The sequence below is a fragment of the Caretta caretta genome, chromosome 1 (assembly GCF_965140235.1).
Source record: "Caretta caretta isolate rCarCar2 chromosome 1, rCarCar1.hap1, whole genome shotgun sequence".
NCBI lineage: Eukaryota > Metazoa > Chordata > Testudines > Cheloniidae > Caretta > Caretta caretta.
This window is the reverse complement of record NC_134206.1, coordinates 270,473,570-270,501,154: the sequence shown is the minus strand read 5'-3', so window position 1 is coordinate 270,501,154 and position 27,585 is coordinate 270,473,570. Positions and strand designations below refer to the sequence as shown.

Below are 27,585 nucleotides of genomic sequence, written 5' to 3'. Positions count from 1 at the left end.
TTTTGGTAGTTGAACAGTACTGAATGTTGGACATTACATTCCTCGCTACCACCATTGCTAAGGCATTAATCCAAAGCAACGCTCTGCTGCATTTTCACAAATCACTTTAAAAGACCCTTTTCTTGTTCATTAGGAACAATCTCTTAGTAATAGGAGGGGAGATAAGAAATATGTTTGAATCAGCTATCTCACCTGAATGCCGGAGAGCAGAGAATCCTTGTTCGTCCTCCCATCCCCAAGCTGGCTCACTCTCGTTAAACACAGAGCGGAAATCAGAAATTTCATGATGCCAGACTATGTCTGCACTGTTGTAATAAAGGGAAACTGTGAGGCATTTCTCATGGAATCAATAGAAAATACCACAAATTCAAGAAAATTATTACACACAATCAATAGTCCATTTTTCAGAAATTTACCATGAAGTTGGTATTGTAAAACACACAAAAATGAATAGTTTTAGACAGTGACAGCTTGATCATTGTAAACTCCCAGATTTGTGTTATGGATCCACATTTGGTATAAAATATATATTTAAGAATTTGTATGTAATATATAATCTCAGTGAATATACAAGGTCCACAGAAGGATCTGTCTGTACAGCTCAGAGACTCACAGACTTTAAGGTCAGAAGGAACTATCATGATCATCCAGTCTGACCTCCTGCACAATGCAGGCCATAGAACCTCACCCACTCACTCCTGTATTAGTCCCATATCATCTGGCTGAATTACTGAAGTCCTCAAATCATGATTTAAAGACTTCAAGTTACAGAGACTCCACCGTTTACACTACTTTAAAGCTGCAAATGACCTGTGCCCCATGCTGCACAGGAAGGTAAAAAAACCCAGAGTCTCTGCCAATCTGATCCAGGGAAAAATTTCTTCTTGACCCCAAATATGGGGATCAGTTAGACCCTGAGCATGTGGGCAAGACCCACCAGGCAGACACCAGCCAGCCTGGCCTAGAGATGGCAATTGGTAACCTAGGCCTCCTGAGATGGTTTGATTTAAAATATGTTCTTCTCTAGCATACAAGCTAGGGCTTGACGTTGGTCCATTTAAGTCAACGAGACATTTGTGATTAACTTTAATGGGAACAGGACTTCAATCTTCCTTCAAATGTATGGAACCCCCCTACCGCACAAAAATTTTAAGAACCTGAAAGTACCAGCACCAGATGTCAGGAAGGGGAGTCATATGTCATGACTAAGGCTATGATTTAGTCACGGAGGCAGTGGAAGTCACAGAATCCGTGACTTCCAGTGACCTCTGTGACTTCAGTGGTGGGAAACTGCAGGGTTGCCCACCGCCCACTGGCAGCAGGCCGTAGGGTACCCCGCAACTCCTGGCCACCACAGGCGGTGGGGGAACCCTGCAGTGGCTGGGGGAACCCCAAGCTCCCGGCCACTGTGGGTGGCAGGGGAACCCCAAACGCCCAGTGGCTGTGGACAGCCAGGGAAACCGTGAGCTCCCAGGTGGCAGGGGCGGCTGGGGAACCCCTGAACTTTCTGGCAGCAGTGGCGGGGGAACCTCTGAGCTCCTGGCAGCATGGGCGGCGGGGGAACCCCTGAGCTCATGGGTGGCGGTGGTGGAACCCTTGCAGCTCCTGGCCACTGCAGACAGTAGGGGTATCCCTGAGCTCACGGCAGGCAGGGGAAGCCCCGAGTTTGTTGGCGGCAGTGTTCCCAAGCTCCCAGCAGCCACGGCCCCCGGTGCTGTGGGTGGTGGGGGTACCCCGCAGTCCCCAGCTGCTGCTGGTGGCTCCTAGCCCCTGCGCAGCTTCCCCCGCTTCAGGCGGTATGGGGATCCACAGATCCCCATTTTGTCACAGATATTTTTAGTAAAAGTCCCATTGAAGGGACAGTCACGGCTTCTTTTTTCTTTGAATTTTTCTTTTTCGCCTGTGGCCTGTCCATGAATTTTACTAAAAATATCTGTGACAAAATGTTAGGCTTAGTCATGACCCATGATACTATAATAAAATGGGCCATTCTCCTGACATATTATTGTTAATAACTTAAACGTATTTCTAACCCAAGATCCTGCTTCTGTATCCCATAAAATTGTGACTGGCTGAACTCTGAGGCCCTACAATATAATAAATATAAATATGGTAGGGCAGTACATCCCCTGTGCATATGCACATCAGGGTGGACGGATTTCCTCCTGGGCTCCATGGAAACTACTTTGATGGTCATCCATGGGCTCTGTGTTCCACATGGGCACAGGAAGAGGGGACACAGGAGGGGCACCAGTGAGTCAAGGATTGGCTAAGTTTTACAGCACCACCCATGTTCAGCCCTGCTCTACTAACTCTCTGGCTCCCCTCTGGGACTGCTATAGAGCAAGGCAACCCAGACAATGGCAGCACAGCTCCAGCTACTGCCCTGCTGTCACAAGGGGATAGTTGGGCCAGTAAAGAAACACAGCGGGGCAGCCATCCATGCAGATAGTTTCTGCTTCCATGTATCTAGATGGCTCCTTCCCTGTGGCTCCTCTAGAACTGAAGGCTTGGAAGGTATCGTCCCCTGCTAACCCTGCAGACAGCAAAAGCCCTTCCATCAAACGCCATGAGATGTTTCGCAGGAAACTGTGCCAGGTAATCAGATGGAGCATTTAGTCTTCTCTGACTCTCTCCAATAGGTGTCTCCATAGGAGGAAGCCAATCTGGCTCAGTATCCATTTATAAACTGTGTGTAACATCAGGTTTTCTGTAGTACCAATCCAAACAATAAGGTCTATCTAAAATAATCAACACTTATTGAACATACCTGGGATATGAAGGTCCATGATCTATTTGCATTTGTGAGTCTAGAGAAATAGCATGTCTGTCCACGCACCTGCTGATGCAGTCACCAGTGAGTGGGTCACAGCTTCCAGCACAGTCACACGGTCTGCAGCCATACTCTCCAAAGCCCCAGTATCCCACCATACACCGGTCACACTGAGGACCTGCCACTCCAGGTTTGCAGGGGCAGTCACCGTTGCTGGGGTCACAGAAGGTATTAGTGCTGAAAGGAAGCATGGCTGATCCAACTGGGTGGCAGGAACACACTGCAGTACAAAGCAGGTACATCATGTAAGTGTATTGGTGTTGGAAAGCTAGCAATGCTAGATATGAATGCAGAACAAACAGATTAGCTCACCCAACGCATGGCTGAACTGGATGTGCTTATTATTTCACACTACTGGGGAGCGAGGACTAGTAGGCTGACATAGTTACCAGAGGAAATATGTTTGCTACATTACTGAAAGTTTACCCAGAGTTGCTGGACTGGCACAACACAGACATTTTCCAATCATTACATGAAATGTGACCTGACAATAAAGCAAAACTTTTGCTTGAAATATTGTGAGACACATGCCAAACCTCCTGCGGTTCTAATAATAATCATGTTGTTTCTGGACTTTATTCTCCTTACTTGTATGAACCTGACCAGAGGAATTCCCTCTAGAAATGACAAGACTTTAACTTCTGTTGTATTATAATTAGTCAAGCTAGCTTGGTTTCGTGTCATGTTTTGCCAAAAGTGAAAAGTACTACGTCAGTTAGCTTATAACTCCAGGGCCCCAATTCAGCAAGGTACTTAAGCACATGCCTAACTTTAAAGTTTGCACCGAAGTACCTTGTTGAATCAGGACTTGGATCATTATTGTATATTCTACAAAAAAGAATCCTAACACAACTGCTTTCTTAAGTAACAATTCATGATTCTCTTGCTGCAAGAAGCTTTGAAAAAGTCATTTTAACTTAGATGAGTGATGGGTAAAAGTTAGTTATTTTCTGGCATTTAAAAACAAAGTGGCTATTTTGAAATGCTGAATAAAAAATGAGGGCACTGATAACAAAGGGTCAGGCTGTATACAAACGCCATCCAGCTCTTGTACAGACCTTTAAACACGGATTTTTCTGCGTTTGTGTAAGGTTTTGTTGCCAAAAAACTGAAAAGACTCATTGTTATTATTGAACAAGGAAAGGGTCCTCTTCACTCTTCTTCCATTTTCCTCTTCCCTGCTAAACAGCCTCACATTGCAGCTTCTCTCCATTTGCATGGAAAGAGCTAGATGTGGCTCTTTCTGAAGACCATCAGAGTGGGTCACTGTGGCAACCACAGGGATTATTAGAGAGCAAGGTGACGTTTTTCTTCTTGGGGAAAGAGAGGGGGCAGTTGGGACAATAGGAGAGAGAGAGGCAAATCCCACATTCCAGAATGAAAAAATTTGGAGGAAACTCTACATAGGAAGGGGTTGGACTTCTTCTCCCCTTTAACACGTTTTTCCATCTGTAATCTAGGCCTCCCTTTGCTGTCGCTGGCATCCAACATACAGAGGGCTGGAAAAGTTTTAAATAGGGGATTTTTTTTTCAAGGGTTTTTTTTTTTTTTGGGTGCAAATTCAAATACCAAAAAATTTAGGCTGAAAACCAAAATAATTTGATCTGGAAACACCTGGCTGGGGTGCCTCATGGGGCTTGTCATTTGGATGCCTCATGCTCTCATTCTCCATTGTAGTCTGGGGCTCCCTGGTCAGATGCATTACAGTCCCATGGAGCATTACAGTCTTCTGAGAGAGGGGAGGCTGTATATCATGGGAGTCCCTAGCTGTGGTGCACCATGGGAGATGTAGTCCAGCCAGGGAGCCCAGCCCATACAGGAGAATTGGGACATGAGTCAACCGAACGGCAAATCCATTAGGCACCACAGTATCATTTCCAAAGCTAAATATTTCAGTTTTCAGGCATTCTTTTTTTGACAAAAAAAATCAACATTTTTCACAGAAAGTGAAAATTGTCATTTATCCAAAACCGCAAATTTCTATCAAAAACAGTTTGGGCAGAACGTTTTCAACCAGCCAAGGGGTTTTTCCTTTCCTGCTGTGGAGGCAGTACAAAGAAAGGCACTATATAGAGCACAGCCATGCTTTGCCTTAGAACACTTATTGTTATGCACGTATCTTTGATTCTGACATGATGACGTTTTTGTGGTTTCCAGAAATTCCAGGGTTTGACGTATCTGAACTGCAGTTTTAACATACTAAGTCAGCCTTTAATATTGGCACTCAATTGACAGTACCGACTGTGGCTCCAGAATGTTTGCAAAAAAACCCCCAAAACCCAACAACGCCAAAATAAATAAAATAACCCCCGCTCCGCCCCTTCTTTCCCAAACAAAATATAATTATAGAAAATAAGATTAAAAATCCTCTCCACAAACTGCATAACTAGCTGCAGGCAATAGACTCCAGTACCTCTAATAGCATAGTTTTCAGCAGTGCTCACTGAGGCTCGCATATCTTTCTCCTCAAGGCTGTCAGGTATTTTACACTTGACACATGCATCCGATCGTGCTATTTTCTTACTTGATGCCATGGATATTTATGGAATTTCTCAACCCCCTTAGGGGGAAAGAAAGTGTCCTACACTCTTCTGGTCTCATGCACTCAATGGGCTAAATTTACCAGTGACATACATGGATTCAACTCTGCTGAAGTCAATGGAATTGTACTGCCTTAGGCCAGGGATGAATCTGGTCCAGTATGTTACATTTTAGCCAAAATTTTCTCCATTTTTTCCTAAGAGCTGCAGTTTGGAGACCCAGTTCCCATCACTTAATGGACTCTGCAATACCATGGCTAGCAGCTAAAATTACCCCTTCGAAAGCTGTTAGCAAAGATCCAGTCTGAGCATAAGAGGGAACTTGACTGAATCAGAGAGGCACATTTAGATGATTTTATTTTTAACTTCCATATTACAACCCAGTAAGTGCCAAATTTTCAAAGACCCCTCATTCTCACATTTGCTTACCTACATTTTTGTGCATTTATATTTTGAGATTTGGAAATAGCTCCTGGCAATTTGCCCCTAAAATCAGCATTCACAAGTATTCTTGACACTGTAGCTCAGAAGTATAGCTGGACTGCAGAATCATTTTTCCTTTAGCCACCTGAGGGAGGGTTCTCTTAAAAGTCTCTTTTGGACATGTCAGAGTTGCCTTTAGACGCTGGGGAAACTGCCATGCAAATTATAAAAGAGGCCTTGCAAACTTTCAACCTCCCCTCTCCCACAAAACGAAATATTTTCATTTCCTAGAGACTAAGGGCCAGAAAGATTATTCAAGCAAATTCACACTATTCTTTGCTAATCTTAACTAGGATGAAGATCAGCGCTACTATAACTACAGAATAAAGGTAATTACATACTTATGGGACCAAATTTAGACCTGGTGTAACTGGATGCAACTCCCACAGAACCCTTAGGGTCAAATTCAGTGGAGAAAGCAAACTGTTGGATGTAATATGGTCAGAAAATGATGTAAGCAGGAAAATAGTGTAAAGTCCACTGATCTGGCATTCAGGGAGTCAGACCATCAGGCCTGTTATCTGCTAAGGCTGCTTTGTACCAGTGTACCAGTGCAAAACAGCTACAAGACCTATCTGAAAGGCCCCCTGAGAATTCCCCATGCATAGGGGAATTCACTGGTGACGTAAGCCATCCCCTTGCTAGTGCCCCCAGTGTAAAGGGTATGGCTTGGTGATTCCCAGCTGGAAAGGCCTGGCCTAGGAGGCTGTTCTCTGTTATGCTTGGCACCCACCCCAGGGTCCTACAATCCTTTGTAACCCTTTTCCTCCTGAGTTGCACCAGGTGCACAAAAACTGAGCCCCAGCATCTGGCCCAGTAGTTGCACAAAATGAGTAAGTTACAGGGCCAAGAAGAAGAAGGTGGGTTATCAAGAAAAGCAACAGGAAGGTGTGTGATAAAATGGAGGTGGGTAATTAGTTGCTTTCTTCTTTACCTTCCAAGATACATCTTCTTCTGCCTCCTTGGCATGTCGGTAATATTTTTTCACACCTGCTGGATCTGACCCTTGGTCCTGCTATGGCCCCCTTCTGCCACTTTGGTAGTGGGAAGCAGCTATAACACTGGCTTAGCCCACTACCTGGGGATTTGCTACACCATCTCCTATGCTGGAGCCCAGCCTGTAGGGTGTGACTGGGGGAAAGAGGATGCGGCTTTAGTGTCCCATCATTCTGATGATCCCTGACTGCTTGTTGGCATACCAAGGTCAGTTGGGGGTGTGTGATTTTTATGGTATTTTTATACTGGCAAAAACCCTAATGTACATGCATTTATACTGGCAAAAAGGTGCTTTTGCTGGCACAGCTCATGTTTGGGAAACTGGTACAAGCTATGCTACCTAAAGCCATCTTTTGCCAGAAAAGGGTGTGTCTACACTATGAGGGTTTCCCAGGACAGCTAGACTGGCCAACTTTTCTAGTGTAGGCTAAATCCCAGAATGTTCTCTTGGACAGGAGCAGATGGTGCAATTTAGAGTAGCTTTGAAGCTGTTCTATGTAGCACTAAGAGCCTAATCAGCTTCCAGCTGGTTTCAATATTGGGGGGGGGGGAGCACAAAGGCTGATGCTGAGTTAATGTGGATAGTTTGCATGTAGTTCTGAAAATACAATAACTGTGTGTAATGTATATGTGATTAGAGCCTAGGATAGGCACATACTGTGAAACGCCATAAAGAAATAAAGTGCACCCCACAACGGTACAGAATAAATGCAATAGACATTCATAGTAAATAGGCCCAATGGCCTGTGATGGGATGTTAGATGGGGTGGGATCTGAATTACTACAGAGAATTCTTTCCTGGGTATCTGGCTGGTGAGTCGTTCCCATATGCTCAGGGTTCAGCTGATCGCCATATTTGGGGTCAGGAAGGAATTTTCCTCCATGGGACACAGCAGGAAATTAATTCTAAAGCAATACTGATGACTTGGAGCTTGGCAGTTACAGCTATTACTGTCTGTGGCCTGATGATCTGCTCCTCTTAGAGCTGCTTCTGGACTCTGTTTTCTCCAACCAGCTATCCTATCCCAAATACAGAAGTCTGTTGGAGAAGCTGAAGCAGCTGGGGAAAACAATAAAGCAGCAGAGGCCACTGGAGCATGGAGCAGTGAGAATCTGTGGACATGGGTAGATTGGATGCTGCTTCCTGGAGAATATATTTATAACCTTAGAGAGATGGTTCAGGGGAAATCCTATCACACGGGTAAAATGTGGCTTTCACATTGCGGGGACTGTACCATGCACAATGCAAAGGACCATAGAATCATGGAAGTAAGAGAGGGGAAAAGGCTGTTAGGTCATCTGACCTGGCCCCCTCAACAAGACTGTCAGTCTGTGCTCCAGGGCTAGCTATGGCAAAATACACCAGGAGACAGAGCATTCTCTTCCTCATATTCAAACGTAGTGGCATTGAGATAGCAACACACAGTGTAATACATAAGAATACTTTGAGCTCAGCATCTACAAAGTGAAAATATTAATCAGCTGCCTGTCTTTGCTTGGGAGGTGCTGTATGGGAATAGGATTGTGTGGGGAAACATCTAGGCTGAAATCCTGCACCTGTTGAAGTCAATGGGAGTTTTGCCATTGACTTCAATGAGGATCAGGAGTTCCTCCTTAGCTCTGTGTTATGAATGAAGGTTTTGTTTTTTGGAGCTGCCAGTGACCTTTGGAAACACCAAATATTTACCCTAAAATCCCTGTAGTGCAAAAGCAAAAAGAAACCCAGCAATTATGAAACTTGATTTCTTGTCCCTGGTTACACTGTAGCTGGGACTTCAAAATCCATGAGGGATATAAAATAAAATTGGAGGTAGGGGAAGGGAAAGGGAGTTACCTTCAGTCAGATTGCTATGTTAAATGGTAGAATGCCTTGTTTTATCTGGTACACACCTTCTCCTGAGCAAATATTATACATTACTAACCTAAAAGTATCTTTAAAGATTACGGCCTAACAACTCCTTTATTTACTTTGACCTTGGTGCCGTTTTAATTTTCATTGCTACTCTGTGGTTGAGCAATAATGTTGATTTGAGCTAAGTACAGCATTCTACAGTCTTCTCTATAAGAATAAAAGGTTATCAGACATGTCCCTTGTTACTACAAACCATGCACAACACAAGACTTTGAAACGTTTCATGCACAGACTTTAATCAGAATTATGTAGGTTCATCTAACCATGTTCATTCATTTGCTGTTCACTGGAGCTAACCAAAATACCACTAACCTTCTATGAGGAAGACTCTTGAAAACTTTTGGGGCACTGAAATATTCCATACAGGAAACACCAGTCTCACCTGAAACATTACACTCTCTGTGTCCCCCATCCCCCAGTACTGCACTGTGAGCTCCCCACAGATGAAGATGGCTGCTTGTAAGGCTCTGATGGGTGTGAAGACAGGAATGGAGGGCGTAGAAGGAGTTGCTGAGACAGGATTGGAAATTTTCCAAAGAAATATTTTTTGTCAGAAAACACTGATTCATCGAAACCAAAACTATTTGCAAGAAAGGGTCAGTTTTGACAAACTTCCTGCTTCAATTAAAAAAAAAGTTTAAAAATTATCAAAAAGGCCCCATTTCTATTTTAAAAAAAAAAAGTTTCGTTTTTTTATTTGAAATGATTTTGTTTTAAAATTGTAGTTTATTCTAAAAAAGTTTAAAAAGTCAAAACTGAAACAAAATGCTTCAAAATTATTGAAACACAATGTTCCAATTGATCCACTCCAAATGTATCTCTTTAGTTAGTTAGTTAGTTATCTGGATTATCAGTGAGTGAAAAGTTCTGAGATTTTGATTTTCGTACCATTCCGGAAGAGAGAAAAAAATCTGAAATCTCAAACTCTAACAGGATGGGGAAAATAATTTCCTGCCCAGCTCTAGCTGCGTGGCCCATTCTGGAATGGAAAGTAAACTGGCCAAGAGGAGGAGGTCAAAAAGGAAAGCACTAAGGGGAATCTGGAGTTGTGGGGTGTCCAGAAGAGCATTTATAGGAGATTTCAAGTCTTTGCCTCCCCCAAATAAAGTCATCTTTGCCCTATTAATTTGAGTTTGTTGTAATGTCCTATGTGAAGTGTAACATTCTAAAGTTATATAAATCTTCATGAAATCAGCTTAATTCTGTCAAAATTATTTTATTGAGTTGAACAAATACTCAATGTTCTGTAACTAAGGGCCTGTCTACACAGGAAAATTAATCCAAATTAACTAAGGCTATGGCTACACTAGAGAGCTTGCAGTGGCACAGCTGCATCGATGCAGTGGAGCGGCTGTAAGTCAATGGGAGAGAGCTCTCCTGTCGATTTAATTAATCCATCCTCAATGAGCGGCGGTAGCTATGTTGGCAGGAGAAGCTTTCCCACCAACATAGTGCTGTCTACACTGGCATTTAGGTTGGTGTAATTTATGCTGCAGAGGAGGGTGGCTTATTCACACCTCTGAGCGACATAAATTAGGGCTTGTCTACACTGGCAATTAACAGCGCTGCAATTTTCTCGCTCACGGTGTGAAAAAATACGCCCCTGAGCACAGCAAGTTGCAAGGCTGTAAAGTGCCAGTGTAGACAGTGACCAGGAGCTACACCCCTCATTGAGGTGGGTTTTTTAGAGCGCTGGGAGAGCTCTCTCACAGCGCTGCGCTGCGACCACACAAGGCACGTTAAAGCACTGCTGTGGCAGCATTTTAGCATTGCCAGTGTAGATTAGCCCTTATACTGACTTAAGTGGTAGTGTAGACATAGCCAATTTGAAGTGGATTAGTTAAACTGCATTAAACCCCTGAGTGAACGCCGTCATTCAGAAATAAAGTGACCTTAATTCAGTTTATCTTAATTCACTTCCAAAGTGAATAAACGAAACTGCATTCAGGACACACAGGGATTTAATGTGGTTTAACTAATCCACTTCAAATTCACACCTTTAGTTAATTTGGATTAATTTTCCTGAATCTCCACGTAGACAAGCCCTAATATGTTCTCAAATAATAACAGTAGCAAAGTAGACACTATTAATGCAAAAGGTAAATTATTAAGACTTTGTCTTACTGTAATAATTGCTGTCTTATGAGTTATTTTAAACATACATTATCTTTGGGATTTAAATACCACAGAGTTCCTAAACATAGAGGGTTCTTTAAATGGATTTTCTAGTGACATTTTTTAAGAGACAATGTTAGGGGACAAAATCCTAGCCTTGATGTCAGGCATATAACATTTTGCACTTTTTAAAAATGAAATGCATGAAAAAAGTAGAACGTTAGGGTCAGTGATGAAGGAAACTGACGTGACTGTGCAGCAGGGCTTATGTCCACCATTGTGTCAGTAAAAATATCCATTAATCATAGCATCTGCATAAGTCTGCCTCCTGCCAAGATTGCTAAGGTTTTTAGCCAGGATCTTAGCAGTCTCTTAGGATTTAGTGTCAGCGGTGATACTTACAGATAATTAATTCTGTGACATGACGGTTGATTGTTAGTTTGATTTTTTCTATACACACTGGAATTTTTCCATTTGAATCATGATCTCCATTTTGGAGTGGAACTTTCCAATAATTACACTGATACTTATTTTTGCAAGCAGGTTTTCTCTGTGCTAGACCCCAGTCAGTAATGGCCCTTCCCAAACTAGGCAAGGTTTGCACTGGAACTATTAGACCTGGGAGGACTGAATGATACTCTCTTTGTAAAACATTTCAGTTCAGTTCCTAGATTTGTCAAGCAACGGGCACTACCAGTGTACAGATACAACCCACTCCTTCTATCTCCAAGGTGGATTTTGCTGCTTCTCCAGTGCTCCCAAGGCCACATTCAACTCCCATTGAAGTCAATACAAAAACTTAGATTGGCTTCAGTGGCCTTGTCTTCGCGAGAAAAAAAGGTGTGGTAACAAACATGAGGTAAAATCCTAGTGAAGACATGGCAGTTGTACCTCTAACACATCAGGCCAACATAAATCCTAGGTTCCCCCAAAGCATTTAGTGTGATCTGCTGTCATCTGAAAATTGCCTTTTCATGGATTTTACCTCGTGATAGTTGCCATGTGTCAGTTAATATGAGGTAAGAATGCACCTTTTTTCCTAGTGAAGATGGGAGTTGGAAAAGACCCCTAGAAAGTGAGCGGCTGAATCCAGGGTTCTAACCCGTACTTTCTGAATGGGAGTACAAAACAAAAACACCCTTGTATATGACCTGGCAATAATTATTGAAGAAAAATATCTGATATCACAGATGAAGAGACTAGAGACTGCAAAGTAGGTAATGGAAGTAGGCAAAGGGATACTAGGAAAATATTTGAAGTAAATATTGTGTTGTCTATATATTATAACATGAAAATATTATTTACCTGTGTAATGAAGGATTGAGGTCACATACATTTTCATAAACTGTATTCTAAGAGGAATCAGGTTGGTAAACTATACAAGGTGTATTATCTGGGCTAGACACACATCTCTCCAGTTAGTGAAATCAAACATCCAGAGGAGACTAGATCCCTCTGCCAGCTGGCTGGGGCAGCAGAAAGCCACAGTGGAACAAGTAAGTGGCCAGTGAGATGAAAAGGTTAGTTGCCACACAACTCCAAGTGAAGCCAATGGGAGCCACATGCCATATTCAACCACAGAATGCAACTCTACAGTTTCAAAGGATACTGCCAATTTCTCTCCTCTGAGAAGGGATTCTTGCAGTGCTTTCTGAAGAAGATGGATACAATTTTCCCTTAAACAACACTAACAGTACAGGAGCCAGATTCTGTCTGCCACATATGAAGTGACAGCACCAGATTATGCTCTCTTATGCCAGTGTAAATCTTGTGAAATCAGTGGAGTGTGTAGCTGTGTAGCTGAGAGCATTACTTGGCTCACTACATTTCTCTCTCAGTGTAATCCATTGAATGTGGTTTGTGGATTTGAAGTTCTCTACAAGTCACAAATCCTCAGAATGTTCCTGGGTGATTTTTGCATTTGGATCTCCCTGTGGACTATATAACTCAGGAATCCCACCAGAGTCAAACTTGCTGGAATAATGTTAACTCACATGGAAATTTTCCCCTTCAGATCCACCTGCTTCTGAGAGTCAGATGAATTAGGGTTGTTGGTTTTTGCTAATTCCATCCACTTTTGGTCAAACCATCCATTTCAGGGCTTCTGCCAACATTAATGAAGAAGATGTGCCGATACGGAGATCTGTTCTCCAAAAACAGCAGAAGAATGCTCAGGAATCCTCATTTAAGTGAAGAGGCAGCTGTCAGCCAATCCAGTGTATAAATAATACTAAATTACAGAGAGCCAGAGTGCTGATTTGTTAACAGCATCTGCTGACCCCTAGTCTGGCAAACTCTACTGGTTTTTGTAAATAGCATTAAACAAACCCAAAGATGAAGAAATAAATATACTGTTAAGAACTTATAGCCCTCTGCTAAAGCAGCACAAATGAAAGATGGGAGGATCTTGTCTTCTAGTATTTAACCCTCAAGTTTCAGTTGGTATTTTATCAGTTAATTGACAGTGACTTACATTTGCAGGCATCTGGGGCAGAGAAAGGCCTTCTGAGATCTCGGTAGAAGCCTGGCTTGCAACGTTGGCAATGCTGCCCTTCAGTGTTGTGTTGACAATTATCACAGATTCCACCACTGCGATTCCCTGAGGCCAGCCATGCATCCATGTCAAAATGACACATGTCAGCATGCCCATTACATTTACATGCTGGGATCAAGCCAAAGGAAACAAAAAGACTCATTAAAAAGAGGAAAGATTGTGGTGTGTATAAAAGATTAATGCAAATGCTGAAAAATGAACATACAGTACAGCAGTAGCAGAAGCAACAAAGGAAATCAAATGTACATACAGGCCAGCAGATGTCTTTAAAAAAAGTACCCAGTTATACCAGCACTTGCATTTCCAGTGTTACTAATTGTTCACGGAATCTTGCAAGTGAGACCCATGCCCTGTTGGGGGGCCATAGGCGAGTTATGTTGGTTTGAGTCTAATGAATTAGGGATTCATATTTTAATAAAATTTAAGTCCTTCAACATCTTGTCAATATTGTTTATTTTCTTCATTTTCTTAGGTACACTTCTTTAAATTTACAGAATTAACACCTATTCTTATTTAACCGGATTATGTTCAGGCTCGGTAGATATGGTTTTGAGTAACATGCAGAATGCTCATGGAAGAAAATAATATGGATTCTGATGTATGCTGAAGGTCCTTGCAAATAAAAAATAAAGCACTCAAAACCAAATGTTAGAACAATGGGCCTCATTTATAAAAACTTCATAAATTCAAATATATAAAGAACTTTCACATTATCACAAAACATGGAAACCAACCTAATTCCCTCCTTTGACAGGGTTACTGGCCTAGTGGATGGGAGGAAGCAGTTGATGTGATATATCTTGATTTTAGTAAGGCTTTTGACATAGTCCCACACGACATTCTCATAAGCAAACTAGGAAAATGAGGTCTAGACCAGAGGTGGGCAAACTCCGGCCCCTCAGCCCTTTTAATCTGGCCCCCCGGGAGCGAGGTCAGGAGCTGGCCCTGCTCAGGCACTCCTGCCAGGGAGTGGGGTCGGGGGCTTGCCCTGCTCTGCCTGCCCGACGCTCCCACGTGTTCAGGTGGAACCTACGTGAGGGAATGCATGTTACTGCAGCTGCACAACCCAAACGTGCTACCAGAGCCTGGAAGGTGCAAGCCCATGTGTCTGCTACTTGTTGGCTTAGGTGACTCTGCTGTTTTAATAGTGTTAATTTTCCATTGTTGAAGATAAACCAAAGAGTAGTTGGCCAGGGAGTGCAGGCTGCATTGTTCACATTAATCAAAGAGGGATTGGAAAGGAGGTAAGTTTGGTTTAATTATTGTAATACTTTATGACAGTATATTTATAATAGTAAGTGAGGTTTAATGTTTATTTCCACTAAAATGTATCTTTATTAAATAAAGATTATTTGAATATCTCTGAATTGTTAATTTCCTGAGCATTCATGGCCCACCATACAATTTCTATACCCAGAGGTGGCCCTCAGGCCAAAATGTTTTTCCACCCCTGGTCTAGATGAAATTACTATCATGTCAGTGCACAACTGTTTGAAAGACTGTACTCAAAGAGCAGTTATCAATGTTCTGATGTCAAACTGGGAGGGTATATCTAGTTGGATCCCACAGATGTCTTGGGTCCAGTACTATTCAATATTTTCATAATGTCTTGGATACAGGAGTGAAAGTAGGCCAGTAGGGGCTGGGAGTACCGGTAAGAAGGGGCTGCCGGTACTGGCCTGTATGCTGCCAATGTTAAAGTGCTACCGCAGCAGCGCTTTAACATTGCTGCCACACAACCCCGGGCGGCAGCCCTGCTGGTAGGGACCTGGAGGGTAAAAGGGGCGGCTGCCCCTGGGCCCGGCAATTTAAAAGGGCCCAGAGGCTCCCAGCTGCTGCTGCTACTGTGGCAGTGGCTGGAGCCCTGGGCCCTTTTAAATCACCGCCGGAACCCCGGGCAGCGTGGGCCAGGCAGCGCAGATGGGCTGGCTGGGGGAGGCTGACCACCCCAGCCCCGCCCATACCGCCCGAGGCCCCACCCCTTCCAAGGGCCCGGAGCCAGGCCCCTGTACTTGTAAGTCCTCTGTGCTACTTTCACCCCTGCTTGGATCATGGAGTAGAGAGTATGCTTATAAAATTTGCACATGACACCAAGATATGTGTGTGGGGGGGGTGGAGGGGGGTTGCAAGCACTTTGGAAGACAGGACTAAAATTCAAAACAAGCTACACAAACTGGAGAACTGGTCTGAAATCAACAAGATGAAGTTTAATAAAGACAAGTGCAAAGTATTACATTTAGGAAGGAAAAATGAAATATACAACTACAAAATGAGGAATAGCTGGCTAGGTGGTAATACTGATGAAAAGAATCTGAGGGTTAGAGTGGATCACAACTCGAATATGAGTCAGCAATGTGATTCAGTTACACAAAAGGCCAATACCATTCTGGTGTGTATTAACGGGGGTGTTGCATGTAAAACACAGGAGTCTTGCTGTACTAGGCACTGGTGAGGCCTCAGCTGGAGTATTGTGTCCAGTTCTGAGTGCCATACTTTAGGAAAGATGTGGACAAATTGGAGAGAGTCCCGGGAGAGGAACAACAATTATAAAAGGTTTAGAAAGCCTGACCTATGAAAAAAGATTTTAAAAACTGGGTAACATTAGCCTTGAGAAAAAAAGATGGATGGGGGTACATGATAACAATCTTCAAATCTATTAAGGGCTGTTGTAAAGAGAATGGTAATCAATTGTTCTCTGTGTGCACTGAAGGTAGGACAAGAAGTAATAGGCTTAATCTTCAGCAAGGGAGATTTAGGTTAGATGTAAGGAAAAACGTTCTGATTATACAGGTAGTTAAGCTCTGGAATTGGCTTTCAAGGGAGGTTGTGGAATCCCCATCATTGGAGGTTTTTAAGAACATGTTGGACAAACACCTGTCAGGGATGGTCTTGGTATACTTGGTCCTGCCTCAGCACAGAGGCTAGACTTGATGACTTCTGGAGGTCCCTTTCAGCCCTACATTTCTATAGTTTTATGATTTTCATTCACGAATTTGTTACTTCTAGAGAATGACACTTTCATCAAATTCTTTAATTATTAATTTATTTTTTCTTTCAATTTAGAACACTAAAAGACGGCCCAAATGCAAGTATATACTATATAAAGCAACATCTTATTTTTAAGTCCAAAGAAAAAGAGAGTAGCGTTGGCAAGGTGAATGGATATGTCCAAATTATCTGTGTCTCTGCACATATTCAGAGAGCAGATGTCCAGAGACATCCAGAAGCATGTGGTATCTACTGAGCATATTCAGTAGATTTCTTAAATCTTCATAGAAAGTCATCATTATGGTCAGGCAGGTCTTACAGAATCTCTGTCTGAGACATGAGCCAACCAGAGCTCAGCAGAAAATGTTATAAATACAAGAGCGACTGAGAGGGAGGGAGGAATAAGTACATGATTCACGGGCAGAAGGTTTGGCTTTGAAACTTTGGACTGAAAAATAAACGACTGCAGTATAAAGCACAAGGGTTACACATACACAGGGTCTGAGAAATCCGCCAATCACTGAATATTCCAAAATGAAACACAAATTGCAGTCAGCTCACCCTTCTATCCAGGAGCAGCTCTAAATACAAATAATACTACATCAACACACTGGCCAGTATTTCAGTCTACCCCAACGCCTTCAAAAGCCAGGGAAAACATGCAAGATGGCAAATCTGAGCTATTTCAGACCAGGGGCAGGAGGACATTCCGAAGCCCTGAGGCCTTTCTGGAGAACGCCCTGTGTATATAGCAACAACTAGAGTTGTGGATTTATTGAGTGGCACCAGCTAAGACACTTCAGAGCTGATTCTTCTAGAGCTGCTGAGTGCCTACAGCTCTTGTTCACTTCATTTGGAAATACGAGTACTTAGAAACTCTGAAACCCAGCCCTAAAAGTGACAAGTTAGGCACCCAGAACTTCATGCACACCAAATTAGTGGACACTTTAAACAATGTTGGCCTTAATCTTTAACATTAGATATTAAATACCAACATTTAAAATCTCCTGGCAATACCTAAAATGGAAAAATAACGCCTCCCCTCCCCGCAACAAAAGTACATCTTCATTAATTTATAGTGTATTATACAAACAGTTGTTAGTTGTGGCTGATTCTACTTTATACTGAAAAGCCAGACACTGAAAGCTGTGCCAACGCTTTATCTGTAGTTCTGTCTCTTATCCAGTGTCCAGTACAGTCTATTTAACGGCACTGTGCCTGCAATAGAAGCTCAGCATCTCAAGTAGTTATGCTTTGATTCCACAAGAAAGCCAAGCAAATACCTAACATGTTCTTGGTAGAATTTACATGCTAGCAGCTTTGCAAACAGAGCAGTTACCAATGTTTAAACACGTGGTGGGTGCTGGCGTCGGTTCTCTACTCACTAAGTTACTTCACAAACAGCTGTCTGTCGTCTGACTATTGGGTACCTTTTTGAAATATCAGAGAAAGGGGTGTGATAAGGAATTTCATTTATGCTGACAGTCTTGAGGCACTTTCATCAATCAGTTACTTACATCGGCATTCTTTTGGGGCTCCAGTTTTGCCATTTGCAGCCTGCCAGGGCTGGTCATTGTAGAGTGGAGCACAGAGCTGACAGTGGTGGCCTGCTGTATTGTGCTTACACATGCACCTTCCATGGACCTAGTGAAGGAAAACAGAACCAGGATCATTCACAGCATAGACTGCAAGGTCTCTGGGAGCAGTGACTGTGTCTTTATATGTGTTTGTACAGCAGCTAGTCCAATGGAGTCCTGACCCTGGTTCTGGGCACCATTGCAATAGTTAAATAATAATGGATAAAAAAGAAAAAGGGCCTGCATAGTGTCTGCCTCACTAGTCTGAACCTAGTCATTGGGTAAATAGTCTGCACTTATGCTTTCAACCATATATACCAATATATAACATCCCAAACTCTTCTTGTGATTTTCAAAGCACTATTCGTTGAGGGGCTCTGGCTATGGAATGAACTTCCAGAGGAGATTAGGTGAAGCCAGAGTCTGACTGGCTTTTGAAAACACTCCAGAACTTTCCTCTTTGAAAAAAATCTTTCCACCATACACACAGAGAGAGAGAGAGAGAGAGAGAGAGAGAGAGAGAGAAGCAGAGTTTCTATCTGCAAAGGGAGAAGAACCAGAGATGCTGTGAAATACACTCAGGATGCTCTGGCTATTGATTTAATGTGGAAGGTGCACAGATACCATGGTGACGGGTGACAGTATAAAACCCTAGAACAGATAGATTATTAATATACAGAGTAGTTTTAGTTAGCATACTTTCTGAGCTCCCATAGTTTATCATGTGCCATTATATGAAAGTCATAGGTATGGGTACACACTCAGGGCCAGATCTGCAGCCCTTCAGGCTGCTTTGCACTGCTCCAGTGATGCATAACAGCTGGAAAGCCTAGTGCAAGGGGAACCCTCAGATGATGTAAAGTCAGTTCTCTACCAACCTCTCTTTTAGCCACTAGCATAGGGAACAAGTTGGAGGTGTGACCAAGGGAAAGCGGGTGTGGCCAGAGTACCACTGTGATGTGACTATTCTCAGGGTACGTCTACACTAGGAAATTAGGTTGATTTTATAGAAGTCGATTTTTAGAAATCAATTTTACACAGTTGATTGTGTATGTCCCCACTAAGCACATAAGTCGGTGGAGTGTGTCCTCAATACCGTGGCTAGCATCAACTTACGGAGCGGTGCACTGTGGGTAGCTATCCCACAGTTCCCACAGTCTCCGCTGCCCACTGGAATTCTGGGTTAAGCTCCCAATGCCTGATGGGGCAAAAACATTGTCGCGGGTGGTTTAGGGTACATGTCGTCCGTCTCCTCTCCCTCCCTCCCTCCGTGAAAGCAATGGCAGACAATTCTTTTGCACCTTTTTTCCTGGGTTGCCCATGCAGATGCCTTACCACGGCAAGCATGGAGCCCGCTCAGTTCACTGCTGCTGTTGTGAGCATTGTAAACACCTAGCGCATTATCCTGGAGTATGTGCAGAACCGGGCTAAGAGACGCCAGCACGAAGACGATTGTGATGAGGACATGGACAAAGACATTCCAGAAAACACGGGCTGTGGCAATTGGGACATCAAGGTGGCAGTGGGGCTGGTTGATCCAGTGGAACGCCGATTCTGGGCCCGGCAAACAAGCACAGACTGGTGGGACCACATAGTGATGCAAGTATGGGATGATTCACAGTGGCTGCAAAACTTTCGTGTGCGTAAGGCCACTTCCCTTGAACTTTGTGAGTTGCTTTCCCCTGCCCTGAAGTGCCAGAATACCAAGATAAGAGCAGCCCTGGCAGTTGAGAAGTGAGTGGCGATAGCCCTGTGGAAGCTTGGAACGCCTGACTGCTACTGGTCAGTCAGGAATCAATTTGGAGTGGGCAAGTCTACTGTGGGGACTGCTGTGATCCAAGTAGCCAATGCAATCAATGACATTCTGCAATCAAGGGTAGTGACTCTGGGAAATGTGCAGGTCATAGTGGATGGCTTTGCTGCAATGGGGTTCCCTAACTGTGGCGGGGCAATAGATGGAACACATATCCCTATCTTGGCACCGGACCACCTTGCCAACCAGTATGTAAACCGCAAGGGGTACTTCTCAATGGTGCTGCAAGCACTGGTGGATCACAAGGGATGTTTCACCGACATCAACGAGAGATGGCCGGGAAAGGTGCATGACGCGCGCATCTTTAAGAACTCCAGGCTGTTCGAGCAGTTGCAAGAAGGGACTTACTTCCCAGACCAGAAAATTACCGTTGGGAATGTTGAAATGACAATAGTTATCCTTGGGGACCCAACCTACCCCTTGTTCCCATGGCTCATGAAGCCGTACACAGGCAGCCTAGACAGTACTAAGGAGCAGTTCAACTAAAGGCTGAGCAAGTGCAGAATGATGGTAGAATGTGCCTTTGGACGTTTAAAAGCTCGCTGGCGCAGTTTGCTGACTAGGTTAGACCTCAGCGCAACCAACATTCCCATTGTTATTGCTACTTGCTGTGTGCTCCATAATATCTGTGAGAGTAAGGGAGAGACATTTATGGCACAGTGGGAGGTTGAGGCAAATTGCCTGGCATCCAATTTTGAGCAGCCAGATACCAGGGCGATTAGAAGAGCACAGCTTGGCACGCTGTGCATCAGAGTGGCTTTGAAAACCAGTTTCATGACTGGCCAGGCTACGGTGTGACAGTTGTGTGTGTTTCTCCTTGCTGTAAACCCGCCCCCTTTGTTGATTTTAATCCCTGTAAGCCAGCCACCCTCCACCCTTCGATCACAACTGGCAAAGGAAATAAAGTAACTATTGTTTTGAAACCATGCATTCTTTCTTTATTAATTAAAAAAAAAGTGAGATAACTGACAAGGTAGCCTGGGTGGGGAGGAGGGAAGGACAAGGCCATATTGCTTATTGTAGCCACACTACAAATCAAAACTGTTTGAATGACAGCCTTCTGTTGCTTGGGCCATCCTCTGGAGTGGAGTGGCTGGGTGCCCGGAGCCTCCCCCGACACGTTCTTGGGTGTCTGGGTGAGGAGGATATGGAACTTGGGGAGGAGGCCAGGCAGTTACACAATGGATGCAGCAGGGGTCTGTGCTCTTGTTGGCTTTCCTGCAGCTCCAACAGATGCTTCATCATGTCCGTTTGCTCCCGCATTAGCCTCAGCATCACCTCCTGCCTCTGCTCTTCACGCTCAGTTAATGCTTTCCTGGCCTCTGCCACTGAATGCCTCCATGCATTAAGCTGTGCCCTATCAGTGCGGGAGGACTGCATGAGATCAGAAAACATGTCATTGCGAGTGCGTTTTTTTCGCCTTCTAATCTGCGATAACCTCAGGGACGGAGATGATAGGGGGAGCATAGAAACATTTGCACCTGGGGGGAGATAAAAAGGGAGAGTAAAATTTAAGATGATACATTTCTGAGAACAAAAGGGAGACTCTTTCACAGTGAACCAAGCAATTCACAACAGACAGCACATGTGCTTTAGGTACAAGGTTGCATTTTGCCTTTTATATTGAGCGCCTGCCGGTGTGGTGACACATCACAAACGGCTGGGCAACAGAATTTGGTTTCCAGGCAGCCATGGTAAGCCTTTTGGTAGGTGGGGTTGGGTTCTTACGCCTTCATAACATGTGGGAATGGCAGCGCCATCCTTTCCCATAGCAAGCAATGCCGGTTGGATTTCACATTTAAAAGGAGGGGCTGCGGTTTTCGGTTGGATGTGAGGCACACACCTCCCCCCACCTCACTGGGTGGCTATTCTCTGGGATGATCCCTTCACCCCTCCCCCCAGCTGTGTGGCTATTCTCCTGGATGATCCCTTTTAGCGAAGCACAAACAACCCAGCATGAACGGGGTTCTTTTACTGTTCCCTTACAAAAATTCCCCTATTTCAAACAGGTGACCATGAATGATATCACTCTCCTGAGGCTAACACAGAAAGATAAAGACCAAATGTTGCTTGAATGCAACCAAAACCCAGGACCATTTGCTGCCATGCTTTGTGCAGCAATGATTCCAGACTACTTGCTACTGGCTTGGCGTGGTAAAGTGTCCTGCCATGGAGGATGAAATAAGGCAGCCCTCCCCAGAAACCTTCTGCAAAGGCTTTCAGAGTACCTCCAGGAGAGCTTCGTGGAGATGTCCCTGGAGGATTCCCGCTCCATCCCCAGACACGTTAACAGACTTTTCTAGTAGCTGTACTGGCTGCGAATGCATCCCAATTCTTCAGGGCAAATCAAACATTAAACACTATTGCTTTTAAACCCTGTAGTGTAGGTACAAATGTGCACTCACCAGAGGTGCCTTCTCCAGCTTCAGGGTCAGGGATCCTGCCTTCGGAAGGTATTGGCTCCAGGGTGATGAAACAGTCCTGGCTGCCAGGGAGAACGGATTCACCGCTTGCCTGCTGCGCATTCTCCTTCTCCTCCTCCTCCTCCTCCACAAAATCCTCTTCCCTGTTGGGTGAGACTCCCCTCTTGCAGGTGTCCACGGACAGTGGTGGAGTAGTGGTATGGTCCCCCCGTAGAATGCCATGCAGCTGATCATAGAAGTGGCATGTATGGGGCTCTGACCCAGAGTGAACATTTGCCTCCTTTGTCTTTTGGTAGGCTTGCCTGAGCTCCTTGACTTACACGCAGCACTGTTGTGTGTCCCTGTTGTAGCCTCTCTCCACCATGCCCTATGCGATTTTGGCATACATATTAGCATTTCTTCTTTTTGATCGGAGTTCGGCCTGCACAGATTCTTCTCCCCACACAGCAATCAGATCCAGTGTCTCCCTTTCGGTCCATGCTGGAGCTCGTTTGCGATTCTGGGGGGACTGCATGGTCATCTGTGCTGCTGAGCTTGCCACGCTGACCAAACAGGAAATGAAATTCAAAAGTTCCCTGGGCTTTTCCTGTGTACCTGGCTAGTGCATCAGAGTTCAAAGTGCTGTCCAGGGCGCTCACATTGGAGCACTCTGGGATAGCTCCTGGAGGCCAATACCACCAAATTCCGTCTGCACTACCCAAAATTCGACCCAGCAAGATCGATTTTAGAGCTACTCCCCTCGCCGGGGAGGAGTACAGAAGTCGATTTTAAGAGCCCTTCAGGTCGATGGAATGGGGTTGGTTGTGTAGACACATTCATTTTAAAATCGACCTAATGCGGCTGAATTCGACCTAACCCCGTAGTGTAGACGAGGGCTCAGATACCAGCATGGCCCATTGATAGCTACTGCAGTCAGACACATGTTAAACAAGACTTGAGCCTTATAAATACCTGCAAACTGAAAATGTGGTGTGGTGCTCAGTTGTAACCAGCCCATGAATCAAAGGTGATCTGCAAGAGGTTGCAGGTGTGCCAGGCATATCTCTTAATATGGGAAGCAACCTCATCAATCATCCATGTTATCAAAAAACATTGATGAGGACTTTGCTGTTGTAATCAATACGTACTTTTTGGAGCACTTAGAATAAAAGAAACGTAGGCTGGAAGGGACCTTGAGAGATCATCAAATCCAGCCCCTGTGCTGAGGTAGGACCAAATAAAACTAGACCAGCCCTGATAGGTGTTTGTCTAACATGTTCTTAAAAACCTCCAATGATGGGGATTCCACAACCTCCCTTGGAAGCCGGTTACAGTGCTTATAGTCAAAAAAATTTCCTAATATCTCAACTAAATCTCCCTTGATGCAGATTAAACCCAGTATTTCTTGTCCTACCTTCAAGGGACATGGAGAACAATTGATCACCATCCTCTTTATAACAGCCCTTAACAGATTTGAAGACTATTATCAGGTTCCTCCTAAGTCTTCTTTTCTCAAGACTAAAGATGCCCAGTTTTTAAAATCTTTTTTCATAGGTCAGGCTTTCTAAACCTTTTATCATTTTTATTGCTCTCTCTGGACTCTCTCCAATTTGTCCACATCTTTCCTAAAGTGTGGCACACAGAATTGGACATAATACTCCAGCTGAAGCCTCACCAGTGCCTAGTACAGCAAGACTTCTGTGTTTTACATACAACACTCCAGTTAATACATGCCAGAATGGTATTGGCCTTTTGTGTAGCTCTATCACATTATTGACTCATATTCAAGTTGTGATCCACTCTAACCCTCAGATTCTTTTCAGCAGTATTACCACCTAGCCAGCTATTCCTCATTTTGTAGTTGTGTATTTGATTTTTCCTTCCTATGTATAGTACTTCGCACTTGTCTTTATTGAATTTCATCTTGTTGATTTCAGACCAGTTCTCCAGTTTGTCTAGCTTGTTTTGAATTTTAGTCCTGTCTTCCAGGGTGCTTGCAACCCCTTCCTAACTTCCATATGATGAAATTTGTAAAGGCCTCCTAGTATCTAAATTGAGTTGACCAAACAGAGGTGTTTTATTTTTAAATAAAAATTTACCAAGAGCAGTAATAGAAAAATTAATGTAAAACAGTATTCAGGGCATTTCAAATGAGAGTCTTTCTTCAGATGTCTGACTGATATCCAAGCTCAAAAGATCTTTCAATGTTTCATTTTTGCTCAAAATGAGAGTTGAACACCACCTAATTACTTGGCTTTTTCCCTTCTTCAGGTACACTTAAAATTATATAGAACAGAAGCTAATAAATCAAACGAGCTTGCTCAGATTACTTCCTATTAAGATAATGAGCTAGATTCACTGGTCCACTCTGGCTGATTTGTGCTGCTCCAACATTGCACAACAGCTGCAAAGCCAGCCTGACTGGCTAGTTATGCCAGATTTATGGTTGCTTTAGGTCGCAGGAGCAACTGAAAGCAGTCAAAGTGTGCTGATGAATCTGGCTTAATAGCTGAATATGTTTTTAATTACTGCTGTAAAATGGTACCTTAAACTCTTTTGTTTGTGCTTTTATAACCATAGTTCTCAGTGCACTGTTTGCCACTGAGCCTCACAATAAATAAAAGATTCTGGAGAAAAATGTGTATGTAAACATGGAACTATTATGTACTCCTGAAAGAAACTAAACAGAAAGGGGCCTTGAACATGCTGTAAACAACCCCTGCTTGGCACACACACGGAATGGGCAAGCAGGTATTATGTAAATACTGTTTGTCTCAGAAATATCCAGCTGCACAGTGAGAGAAACGTATTACCTGGATCTGGTGGCTGTGTTTTTTTTTGTTTGAGTGTGTAACACTTTGAAGATATTTCTATTGCTGAGTATTATGTAAGACTTTGACTGTTCGACAATTAGACTGTAACTAACCTCTTAGACCATGATTGTGTCAAAGAAATCCTTGAGTATGTTTAGTGGAGTTCCCCATGTGACTTATACAGCTATCAAGGAAGAGGGAGCCACAAGATCTGTGGATGCATGTGTTTGGTGGCGGGAGAGAAATAACAGAAACTACTGTTCTGTGGCTGTGGTAAAAGAACAGTGTCTCTTGAGTCAGGATTAGACTCTTTGCATGATGAGTCTGTAGGACTTTTGTAGCCACGATGTCACATTTTGGCTGGTTAGCACTGTTGAGCTAGCGTACAGACCTTTACAAACATACACTGCATGAGGATGACTTATCTAGGGCTAGATTCTGACGTGGACTTCACACCTGTGCAGGAAACTAAGGTGTAAAAACCTCTCTTACTCTCCTACCTGGGCAGTCTGAGCATTCACCTCTCTAGATCTAGCAGTCAGGGAGTGGGTGAAGATTGAGTGTAGCCTTGGCTACACACCTTCTCCTTGCCAGCCAGCACGGCTGAGCTGCTGTAGGGAAGTGTCATGGTTTGCTGCTGGTATTTGTCTCTGAGACATTATGCCTCCTTGATACTCCTGGGGCACATAATCCTGAGGTACCACACCTTGCCCAGGGCTGTGTCTAAAGCCACAGTCTAGCCTAAGTGTTCAGCAATTCTTCCCATGCCCATTGGCCATGAAAAAAAAAAAAGTGGCAACTCAAACAATCAGCCAACAATTCACAACAGTAGAGCAAAACAGCAGTTACAAATAATGGGAAGGATCAAGCACCCTTGAACTTCAACAAAGAGATATCATGCCCCCCTCACCCCCATGAAAAGGACAGGTGGACCCAAAGTATAGCACCCCCTTTCTGTAACAAATTGTATGTGTCAGTGTCTTCTAATATATTACATTATGCTGCCAGAACATGAGGAAAGAAGGGGCAGAGATAAACAGCATGGGATTGTGTGTCCCAATACTTGTCCATTTATATGGTATATGTAGCAAGAATGCCAACCACTGAATTACTTTGCACTTGACCTTTGGAGAAAAGGGTTCTAATTAGGAAAGTGTGAGCAGTCACAAAACCTCGGTATAACAGAGAGAGACTGTTGTGATCAGAGTGATAAACAGGTCATGTTTAGAAGAGCTCTCTGAATGGCTTCATTAGATACGTACTTTGCACTCATTGCGCTTACAGTGGTTCTAAATGAGCTTTCAACCTTAGTTTAAGGAGTAAAATACCAGGGCTAGGAGCAAGTGTGAGGGCCTTTCTACTGCAGTCATGAGAACTGCTTTGTGATCTTTCAGGTGCTATGGTGATGAGCACCCCAGAAGAGCCAGCTCTTGAGGCGGTATAATTGGCACAACTCCGGTTCAGATACAGACAAAGTGGCAGAGTAGACGCACGACTCCCGTGTGACCGACTTCCTTTTTAAGGCATAGTTCTCTTGTGTGGTAAACGGTAATGCCGAACAATGCCTAACAGAAGAAAGGTGGTGGGGGGTGCAGTGGGAGTACCACACGAAGTAGAATTAGTAGCCTCCGACAGCCCCAGAACTGCAACAACAGAGGCAAAAGGCTGAATTGTTGATGAGAGCTGAGGTGCACTGGCAGCGCTTTCTCTGTCTGATTAACCAGAGGTGGAAGCTTTCTCTTCTATAGCAAGACTCCTGCTGCTGCCTGATTTGTTCGGTGACATCACAGTGCAGTACGTGTGTTTATTGGAGGCTTGTTGCAGTTTAACTAGCCCACTAGCACAAGGGATGCATCGTCCTGTGTAGTGACAGCCCAGCATTGGCCTATCCTGCAGAAGCACCAAGACATTACAGCAGCTCAGAGAGGAAGGAGTCAGAGGTCACAATGCTGGTCAGCTGTTTGCAGCCAGACAGAAGTGACACCTGCTCAGAAAGAGAACAGCTGTGAGACTGCAAAGACAAAGTGTTTGATGCCCTGCTCTCCATGGACAAAAGGAGGAACCCTTTTTCAGGGTACTAGGGTGAGGGAGGGGAGCCAGAAAGTGGGATGGGGAAAAGGGAGAAAGGAAGAAGAAAGAATGGGGAATGGAATTGCTGTTTCGGCCACACTGCTGCTGTGCCTGTGTCTCAGAACAAAACATGAAACACCAAGCCCTGCTGAGCTCACTTGTTATCTTAGATCGGGGTAGGCAACCTATGGCACGCGTGCCAAAGGCGGCATGTGAGCTGATTTTCATTGGCACTCACACTGCCTGGGTCCTGGCCACTAGTCCGGGGGGCTCTGCATTTTAATTTAATTTTAAATGGAGCTTCTTAAACGTTTTAAAAACCTTATTTACTTTACATACAACAATAGTTTAGTTATACATTATAGACTTATAGAAAGAGACCTTCTAAAAACGTTAAAATGTATTACTGGCAAGCAAAACCTTAAATTAGAGTGAATAAATGAAGACTCGGCACACCGCTTCTGAAAGGTTGCCGACCCCTGTCTTAGA

General features: G+C 43.9%; 1 protein-coding gene and 1 long non-coding RNA gene across 3 annotated transcripts in view; one reads left to right on the top strand and one right to left on the bottom strand.

The window, feature by feature from the left end:
- Positions 1 to 27,585, bottom strand: part of NTN4 (netrin 4) — a 95,253-nt gene that overhangs the window by 12,699 nt on the left and 54,969 nt on the right. For both annotated transcript variants that reach the window (XM_048835528.2, XM_048835529.2), the window contains exons 4-7: positions 17,939 to 18,065; positions 13,353 to 13,541; positions 2,840 to 3,053; positions 193 to 305 (exon numbers count right to left, since the gene is read on the bottom strand). In XM_048835528.2, the coding sequence (XP_048691485.1) occupies positions 193 to 305; positions 2,840 to 3,053; positions 13,353 to 13,541; positions 17,939 to 18,065 (643 nt within the window). The remainder of the gene's footprint in view (positions 1 to 192; positions 306 to 2,839; positions 3,054 to 13,352; positions 13,542 to 17,938; positions 18,066 to 27,585) is intronic.
- The window catches only part of LOC142070560 (uncharacterized), a 38,184-nt gene that overhangs the window by 7,650 nt on the left and 2,949 nt on the right, over positions 1 to 27,585 (top strand). The gene's annotated exons all lie outside the window — the stretch shown is intronic.